The sequence below is a fragment of the Cyprinodon variegatus genome, unplaced genomic scaffold (assembly GCF_000732505.1).
Source record: "Cyprinodon variegatus isolate N-32 unplaced genomic scaffold, C_variegatus-1.0 Scaffold890, whole genome shotgun sequence".
NCBI lineage: Eukaryota > Metazoa > Chordata > Actinopteri > Cyprinodontiformes > Cyprinodontidae > Cyprinodon > Cyprinodon variegatus.
In genome coordinates, this window is record NW_015151343.1 from 260613 (window position 1) to 271220 (window position 10608).

At 36.4% G+C, this 10608-nt stretch overlaps 1 protein-coding gene across 1 annotated transcript in view; it reads left to right on the forward strand.

The window, feature by feature from the left end:
- The window catches only part of LOC107099624 (protein groucho-1-like), a 34602-nt gene that overhangs the window by 3661 nt on the left and 20333 nt on the right, over positions 1-10608 (forward strand). Inside the window, exons 2-5 of the mRNA XM_015397831.1 lie at positions 1297-1359; positions 6848-6922; positions 8563-8743; positions 10000-10016. Of these exons, the coding sequence (XP_015253317.1) occupies positions 1297-1359; positions 6848-6922; positions 8563-8743; positions 10000-10016 (336 nt within the window). The remainder of the gene's footprint in view (positions 1-1296; positions 1360-6847; positions 6923-8562; positions 8744-9999; positions 10017-10608) is intronic.

Below are 10608 nucleotides of genomic sequence, written 5' to 3' on the forward strand. Positions count from 1 at the left end.
TATTTTTTTATCAGTGTCCTCTCTGGTAATGTGGCAATAAGAATAATTGTCTTGATGCCAAAAAGAGCGCAACAGATTTTATTTTCACAAGTGGAGCAATAGGGCTATTGTCACAGTGTTCCGCTTGTTTCATATACGGTATATAAATTACTTTATTATAATTATGCAGGGAGTTTTACAGATTATATGGACACTATTGATGTTTTTTTCACTGTAAATCCGATTCTAAAGGACATAGACACAGTCCATTTAGGACATAAACTAAATATTCATCTAGTTATTGAAATTACAAATGAATAAAAAAATAATCTATTAGGGATTATACAGCACAAAGCCAGAAGCAGAAACCAGCATTCATTTTTTTCCAACTTACTCATTTTATGGCATTGCAAGAAACTATTTCACGTACTGTTTGTACTGTACATAGCATGAAAAAATATGTTTCAAGCATTTCTTTCACATTCATAAAGTACAAAGCACAGCTACATTTAACATGTGGTTTACTTATTGAAATCTCTCAGCTTCAATGCCCGATCCGTCTGCTTGTATCTGCATAAGCAGCTAATGTCTTTATTTGATCGTCCATCAAGAAGCCAGTAGTTTCATACTGATTTTTAACCCATATTGCAACATCTCTAATTCCTTACTAATTGGTCTTAAAACATCAAATGAAACCCTCTGAAATGTTGACCTGATATCTAATAAAAACCAAATGCGTTTCAGCTAGTCCATAAAGCTAAGAATCAATGAGGAAAATAAAAAGGGCATTAGATTATCGCTGCTTTAGTAGATTGCCAAACTTTCTAATTTTCCTCGATTTAATGTTATTTCACCTAACTAGCTGTAAGAAAAGGAGTTAAAAACGTCAGCATTTTGTTTAACTAAGACAAAATAGTACTTTCAGAAATAGCTAATCAACTAATTTAATAGATAACTGAGCTATTTTTCTGAAATATGGGATAAAGGAGTGAGAGACAGGGGAAAGCTGAGGTAGACAGGACTCCATTAGAGTGAGCATTAGAGAGTGTGAAGGTGCTAAAAGACCCGACAATAGTTGGTGCCTTAATGTGGTCTCTATCCTGGTTCTTCACTCCAACACCTCTTTATGTGTTTTTCTCAGTGGTTTCCAACTCACATAGCTCATTAAGAAAGTGTTTGAATGCAGCAAAAGGCTTAATGTGCTGTTGATGTGCATGCTTTGCTTCATATTCACTGTGTATCTTCCTCCTTTACAATATTTGACACGATTTTACATCCTCTTCTCTCTTTGTCTTTCTCTCTCTCCCTCCTTCACAGGCAGAGATCGTCAAGCGTCTCAGTGCCATCTGTGCTCAGATCATCCCTTTCCTCTCTCAGGAGGTAAGTGCTGCCAGACACACTTACTGTAGACACAGGCACACAAAATATGACCAAAAAAAAAAGAAACTCAACTACTTGCACTTTAAAGTAACTTTGTCAGAGAAATGTAAATGCGTCTTTCGTTGAACAATATGTTAAATGGGAAAGTGATTGAAGACAAGGTCTAATTTAGAGAATTTAGGTATTATTAATACACATCATATACTCATTAAAACAATACGCAAGCCTGCATATTGATAAAAGCACGGCTCATTAACTTTGCCATGTGAATTGCATCTGCAGAAAATGAATGCTGTTGATTGCACACACTCCTGGTGTTCGTGATTGAAAGAAAAAAGAAAATTAGAGCAACAGTTCACAGTATTAGTTTAAATATCAGGTAAACACAACAATCTGTGATTTTAAAATGAACACACTTATTAATTACAAAATCAAATTGTCTTTTGAAGGTTACATATTTTGATTAATCCCATCATCACACTTTTTTTGTTAGATTTTTGAACAATCAGAAGATATTTTCATTTCAAACCAGATTTTTTAAAAAGTACATATTTACTTACATGACCCTGTTCATATCAATGGAGCGGTTTTCATATTTCCTCCTTTCAAAACCACAAACTTCACTTAGGTCGTCGCTTTGTATGCTGCCATTTCACCTAAACAGACCAGCACAAAGCTGTAAGGAGAAACGGGAAGTGGAAGGCAAAGGATATAAGGTCTCTAAAATGTGTTAGATATAGACATTTGGAGGTATGGTGTACATTTCTGTAAGGCCTCTCTGAGTCAGTAACCTTGCTCTGCAAGAAGGATTGTCGCAAGATCTGAGTTTGTCTCAGACCAAATCCCACTTGAAAGACTCCCGCTAAAAGCTACGTCTCATAAAAACCAGCGGGTCGGACCAATGCTATGCCAGCAGTGGTTTTTGGGGCGGGACATGTAGGAATGACAAGAGTCATAAGGGCCTTGCCGGGGCATTACAAACATGGCTACGCTGGAGGACTTACCTGTCGATACCGCAATTGACTCAGTTTTAGCTAAAATAGTGACAATTTCTTGTCTAAAAAGGAGCAAAGAGATAAAGTTTGTGCATTTGTAGATGGGAAAGATGTCTGTGCTTTTCTTCCAATGGGAAAAGTTTGATTTATCAGCTTACTCCGCTAGTTATGAAAACACTCAAGAAGCTGCATGATTGGCTGAAAGCATATTATAGAAGGTGGGTTTTAACCTGGGACGTCACCCCATCAGCTCGAAGTATTGTACTAAACAACCCAGATTGATAACATAGAACTCAACTCAGTTCTACACATATCAATCTGGCTACTGCCAGGTTACTGAGTCAGTGCTTTGCAAAGCCACCTTTTCTGCAATATAGCTGGAAGTCCTTTGGGGTATGTCTCTACCGACTTTTGACCTAGCTCCAGCTCTTTCATTTTAGATGAAGGATGTCTGGTCCGAATGTTGAATGGATGAAGGTCTTAGATCAGGAGTCTGCAACCTTTTCTATCCAAAGAGCAATTGTTGTCCTTTTTCCGGCTAAATAAAAGTGGTTTAGAGCCACAAAATATGCACAGTGCACTTTCTTCTATAGATAATTATTTGATGTAAAAACATATTATAAAAAAACAAAGCATTGCCAAGGTAATTTAAAGAAAAATAGCTCTAAAAGCATGTTTCCTATTCTTTGAAAAATAGCTCTAAAAGCATGTTTCCTATTCTTTGAAAGTCACTCTGCTGTGAAAATTCATTTCAAATATTCCTTATAAAACACTACAACTCCTAAGACTGGTATTTGTTATTATAGTGCATTAGTTCTTTATTATTTCATTTTTAGCCACTATTAAGAGCAATTGAAGGGCCACATGTGGCTTTGGAGGTTACAAACCCTGGTCTAGACTCTGACTGGGTTATTCTAATAAATGAAAATGCTTTGGTCTGTAGCAGCTACTGCAGCTCAGACCTCCTGTTATCTCTATCTGGTTTTATTTCAGTGTTTCCCTGTTTCAAGTTTATCTACATTCCCATCAACCCTAACAAGTTAACCTATCACTGCTGAAGAAAGGCATGGTACAGCCACCTTAGTATTGTACTTTGGTGGTGTTTTAGGTGTGAATTTCAATGTTTGCACCACTTATTGTTAAGGTTAAAAGTTCATTTTTTTTTGTTTAATCTGACCAGACAACCTCCTTAAACACATTTGTTATTTGCCCTGTACTGTTTTTATTTGAAAATGCTCGTCTTTTTATAAACCACAGATTTTTTTTACTGCCACTTTTCTGTATAGGCCAGATATGTGGAGTGGGCAACAAACAAAGCTCCACTTTCTGTAGGTTTTCTCATATAATACTTTCTATTTTTGGTAGATATGAGTATTTATAACATTAAACCTACTCAAAAAATTTCAGCACCCTTTTCCCTGATCTATTGGATGTCTTTATTGGTCTCCATGATCCTGTTTACACACTGATGTTCTCTAAAAACACTTCGGAGTCCTTCACAGACCAGCTGTATTTCCTCAAACTTTTTCATGTGAAAAAAACCGTATATATTTTTTTTCCGTCAGCATTACAATTATTGCCTTAATTATCCAGGCCTATGACCTAAAATCACAGTTAAAACATTACCCTCAGTTGGGATATGAACAAATGCGAAAATGCTCAGGGGATGGGAACACTTTTGTAAGCCAGTATGTCTCAGTTCTAATCACAGTTTGCTTCTATGGCAAATGGCACGTTCAGTTCTTTTCATGATCAAAGGCAACTCTTTGAGCCAAAAAGACCACCATAGCTGATGCTTCATATGTGGCCCACTGATTACAATGCTACATCTGAGGGAAATGACAGAAAGCCTTGGCTTTGGAGCCAGCTATTAAGGTTTTTGTGACAAAGACAAGCTGACGTTAAGATTAGTGTATTGTTTTCAAAAAAATTACATCTTGTGATTTGCAAATCGAGTACTGTAATTTCTTAAAGGCTCCTTGGGGTTGTCTTATTATGTCTCTTTTTTGAGAATTGTGATCCCATCTATCACCTCCCGGTGTAAGTGTGCGTGATGCTTTGATTGTGTGAGCGAAACCCTGCAGGCTCCTGTGTTTGTCTCTGAAAGTGAGGGAGCTCTGATGAATGTGCTACCTAGGGACAGCAAGGTTAAAGCTCTGTCAGTTTGAACAATATTGAATCTGTGTTTCTTCAGGTGTGTACTCTCTGGCTTCGTCAGACACGCGCATGTTTGCATTTGTGTAACTGATTATACAGGGATGATTCAAAAAGAGAGTTATGATCGTAGCTTTTTTGTGAATTTGTTTTGGGGTTTTTTAAGGTCTGAAAGAATTGGATTAATCCAATTAGTTATTATTATTTATTATTAGTTATTGGTTAATCGTTAAATGAAATATAAAGACTCTCCATGCCTTTAGCTGACATAGTGACCCACTTAAAGCAGTAACTATACTAACATTGTAAAAAAAAATATAAACATTTCACATTTAAGATAAAAAAAAATAAAATTCGTCTGTCAATATGCTCTATCCAGAACTCCTCAAGTGGAAAAGTATGAGTTTCATCTGGTTTAATTTCATAAAAACTCTTCTCTAAGTAACCTTTTTCTTATCTGATTATTAATCTATTAATCAAAAAAAATTATTGACGGATTAATCGATTTGCTAAATAATCGTTAGTTGCAGCCCTAGATTTTTTAGTAACTCTGCTGTTTACTTTGCACATTTAAGTGGTCAGTTTGGGTGTGAAATATTCACAACATTACTCTTTCATAAATTAGTTATCTAGTTTCTTGCAAATGTGTCCTTTTACATTTTATTTTGTAACAACTAGACACATATGTGCATTTAATTGCATTTTTTGCAATTGTCTAGCATGCTGAAGGAGGAAAAGAAAATCTGAAAAATGCCAAATACAATGATATTCAGTCCTCCTCTACAGACATTAATAAAAAAAAGACACTGGGCAAAAACATTTTTTTTTGTCAGAAATTTCTCTTAAATTTTGTCCTACCGTGGGCTTTTACAAAAGCATAACTTGAGATTTAACAAATGTTCTTAACAGTAAATTATCATAAATATTCCTCACAACATGATGCAGTACTAAATGTAAATCTGCATAATTACCGCTCCTTTATTCATTATAAGTCTGCGCCTCTGTGAATGAACACACAGGTGATAGTTCACCTGTGTGTTCACCCATTGCAAAACAATGTTCAGATAAATCTCCTTTTAATACACAAAGAAACAGGTGTACTGTATATCTCCAGACCACGTCTGCCATTGCCTTCATCGTACTCTTTATATCTCTCACAACGCATAATCATACATAAAATTTAACGTCTGATTTAACAAAGTCAGACCGACCTAAACCCAAATGTTCCACATTTAGTGTAATAACAAAGCAAAGGGTGAATGCAACATTTTTTCCCTAAATCGCTGGTATGAACGATTCAAGAACAAATTTGTTCATACGAACAGTTCTTGCATGAGGCCTACTGTAACTGGTCGCCTACAGAATTCGAACACACAACTCCAAGTCTATGGAGCAAACTGGACATTTCAAAGTGAAAGTTGTAAAGATTATTGAAGCATATTTAGGTTATAAAGTACTATCCAATGCTTTGAGCAGATGGAGTACTTTTTAATCCAGTATCAAACAATGCAAAGAGTACAGTTGAAAACCTCCAAGGAAATGGACCTCCCTCTTATCTGATGAAAAGTGAAAGAAGAGCATCAATTAGGGAAGCTACCACGATGGGATTTTGGAGGAACTGCCGAACTCCACAGATCATGTGGGAGAACCAGTCGACAGGAAAACTGTGCGCTCTGCAAATTTAGCCTTTATTAAAGTTTAGTAAGAGGATAGCTATTTGAAAGAAAGCCATAAGAAAGTCCAGTTTTTAATTTTCCATTAGCAGGAAGCATGATGATGAAGTCCGGTCAAATAAAACAAATTTGAACTTACTAAAAACTACCATTAGACAGGACACTATCCATTCTGTCAAACTGCTGTTAATCCTTACCCAGACTTGTACCTTTGGTATTAATATCTTTTCACCACTATTCTGTAAAACCTCTCAGGCCTTTACAGAACAGATATTATATTCCAGAGAGGGCGACTCTGTTTACAAGTCAGAGGATTTCTGATGGCATTGGTTGAACTGGATCGGATTTAGGGTTTTTTAAAGGACAGGCGGACTAAATGGAAGGACACGTCTTACTTTTACTTGCAGATGACAAAGAAAAAATTGGAAAGTATGTATCTTTTCCTTCCAAATCACAATTTCAGTCATACCATTCTAATAAATACAATAAGGTTTGTAGTTTTAATGTGACATTAATATATCATATAACTCCATTATAACTTTCTTTTGTAAGGCATATTATTATATCTAATAAAGGTTAGCTTAGCTATGCTATATTACAATTTTGTGTATAAGTGATTTAATATTCTCTGTTTCAGTTTTTCTGTTTTTGTGTGTTTGTTTTTAGCACCAACAACAGGTGGTCCAAGCAGTGGAGAGGGCCAAACAGGTCACCATGGCAGAACTAAATGCCATTATTGGGGTGAGTGACATCCAATCATCAAACACACCTATATACTCTTTAAGCAACCCAAGATTAACTATGAAGACCACTGATCCAGATAAGAACTTTTATGTGTATATATATATATATATATATATATATATATATATAAAGTTATTCATGTTTGGGTTTTTTTCCACATAAGGTAATTTAAGGAAACCTTAAAGTATTTCACTTTCTGCAGATCCAGCTCTTTGGGACAGTAATGTTGAATGTGTAAAATAAGAGCTGGATAGCAATAATGGTATTGCTGAATGCTGCAAGTCTTTGAAAGCATGCCAGTAATTAAGAAAAACTAATAGACAATTTGCTGCCCTGTTGAAGAGAAAAAACAAATAAAAGTTTTTGCCATACCAGTCAGCTCTTAATGATATTAAGTCTTATAATAAAGAGCATCAATTGTACTAAACAGACCTTTCAGCAGAACAAAAGTGATCACTGCCTTAATTACAACTTAGTTTTTTCCTCCTCAGTTCTGCTACCATATTTCTTTTAAAACTAATTCTTTAAATCAACACAATTTTAAAAAGAACAATATAGTAAATATTGAATTTTATCGAATGGAGAAACAAAGTCTGCTCTACTGGTACTGTGGTACCTTCTATGTATGGTCTCACATTAAAGCACTGATGTCCTGAGTGCTGCAGTAGATAGGGCTTTCTGCAGCTTGTCAGGGCTATGATCACTTTACTGTCTACTTAAAGCTCCTTTGTTCCTTACAGCTCTACAAACACTGCTGTCTCTAAAGTGTGTGTGTTGGGGTGTGTGTGTGTGTGTGCATCTAATGTGCTGGATTGAGAAAACAACACATGAAAACGCATTTTAATGCCTCCCTCAGGATAATAGCCTTGCTTTATCTGTGGCTGCTCCTTTGCTCTCCACTCTCTCTTTCATAGTCTCTTTTTTTGCCATCTGTGTTCATTTTCTGTCTGGATTTTCCCATCCAGCCCACCACATAATCTTAGATCATTTCCTTCTTATTTTGACTGTGTCCTCTTTTCCTCCCCTATCCTTTTCTCTCATTTGTTTGCTCTTTGTGCTCTAAACTTTTCCTCCTTTCTTCCTGAACTTATTAGCTCCTTCTTTTGTCGGTCTTCCCTCTTCACTGCCTTTATGAATTCACTCTGTTTTGCTTTTTTTTGCTCAGAAACTCAAGTATTTCCCTCTCCTCTTTATCCTCTTTGTTTTCCACTAACCATTTTTTTTATATTCTCTCTGCTGACTTTTCTCTTATAATAAATCAGACTGCCTTAATATTTTACACTTTTTACCAACTCTTTCTTGTAATCTATTTTCTTCCCCTTAGTGATTTGATGATCAGTCGCTTTTATTTCCTCTTGTGGTGTTTCTTTAATTTCCTCTCCTTTTTCTACTCCTTGCTGTCCTTTTTTAAATCATCTTCCTATCATTTTCCAAATTTCCTCTCTGATTGTAATTTAATCACATTCACCTTCTCCTTTTCTCACGTCCACTAGCTTCTCTTAAAATTTTCTGTAACCAATTTTCTTCCGTCTTAACGTTGTTGTTTTTTTGCTCTTGTTCTCTTTACAAATTCATACGTTTCTAATCTCTTTCATATTGCCTCCTGCCCCTATTCTCTTTTTTCCCTGTGGCCACAGCAGCAGCAGCTCCAGCACCTGTCTCACCACGCCCCCGGCATTCCCCTGACGCCACACCCATCAGGCTTGTCCCTGGGTGCAGGGAGCTCAGGACTTTTGGCATTGACTGGAGCCCTAGGGGTGTCCGCTCACCTTGCTTCTAAAGATGAGCGAAATCATCTTGATCAAGAACATCTCAGAGGTAAAAAAGTTGCACATTCTTTTCACTGATTAGCTGAAAATAATGAACACTATTTTCTATAAATATTGAATAATCCATCCATCTTTTACCACTTGTTATGGGGGGTTGCTACATATCTATAGCAGTCTATGGGTGAAAGGTGGGGTACACCCTGGACAGTATGCCAGTCAATCAGAGGGCAACACAGAGACAAAAAACCCTGCATACACAGTCACACCTTAAGACAATGTGTAAATGCCAATCGACCTAACAGTCATGTTTTTGCTGAAGCAATATGCAAAAATACTCCAGGCCATTTATCAAATCCAGGAATGTTACAAACTCTGCCTCCGTGCAGCCTAACATTTAAACGGTTAACTTAAAATAATATGTGAATATTCATTAAAAGGGTTACAGATATTTAGTAAAGAAGGTTCAATAGAATTTAATATTGATAAAGAATTTTAATAAAAAGGGGTTCCTTCTTTTTTTTTTTAACACAGCCTTATTGAACACTTCTAGTGATAGTCCTATTCATCATTAACCCTGTTAACAGCGTCCTGCTGTGTGAGGTCTACATTCGTCTTCTTTTGTGTTCGTTTTCATTATTTCCTTGTTGTTTGTATCCTCTAAGATGTTGCCATAATTCATACTTCTGTGTTATCTTTAGACAGCAGATAAAATGCAAAAGAGCACACATTATTTCTGACCGGCAGCATTTCCCTTTTTTATTTTTTGACATGATCGCCTTTTGGACTCAATTTAAACTTTGCTGTTTAAATTTGTGCAGTAAACTAGACTGATGCATTCATGAAGCTTGTGTAGATGCAAAATAAATTCCTATTCCTCCTGAACTCTGATCCACCCCCCGATAGAATATCTGATTTTCATACTGAGTTTCAGGCACTGAGCCAAGATTCTTCCTCATGAATAAAAAGACGGATCCCGGCTGAAGAAAGGACAGAAATAATGAATAGAACTCAAAACTATGAAAATACCTTTATTTCCCATGTTTTCAGGTTAAGTATTTATACAGTAACTAATGCATATTAGAGAGAAGCAGGAGGGCAAACCGATGAGCTTTAGAGCAGAAAGGGGAAGGACATTGGTGTAAGGCACAAAAATAGGTCTATAAATGTATTGTAGGGGTGAACTCATGATTTTTCTCAATATTGGCTGACTCTGTTTTGCTGTTGTTGTGACTATTAGCACTAATGTTTTCTCTTTTCTCTGTAAATCTTATTTTCTCTGTGTTGCTATCCCCTGCCTCGACCCAGAGGGGGCCCCAAGTAGGGTGAGTACTTATGTATTGGTGTGTGTGTGTGTATCTACATAGATTTAAGTGTTGTTTACAGCCACATTTCCATCTCTGAGTGCTTGTGTGGCAGTTATAAAAAGAGGGAAGATGAGACACACTGTAAAGTGTCCTCAAAGAGAAAGAAAAGGCAGAGTATGACGGAATCTGTTCCAAGAGTATCACAGCAGCACAATAGCTGCTCATCACCAGCAGCCTTGAGCTTCTCAAGGTTTTCTACATCGTAGTAACAACATCACACTTCACATTTCTCTGAATCGACCTAAAGGGATGAATCTGGAACTGTTTTTCTTTTTTTCTTATTCCTTCAAATACTCCAGCTGATTTAGACAATTCACTAAACAACCTGTAGAAACTATTTCTGCAAGATCCAACCGCAAAGTGACATCTGTTCCAACACAACTCAGTCTGCAGTATCATTAGTTTATATTAAGGATAGAGTTATACAGCTGTCATGGCAGGATGTGATTCAATATGAATGACAGCACCAGCATCTCCAATGTTTTCTCTAACTCTGCATGTTTACAGAGTTATTCAAACTTTCCTGATTGAAATTTGCCCTGTTTCTGTG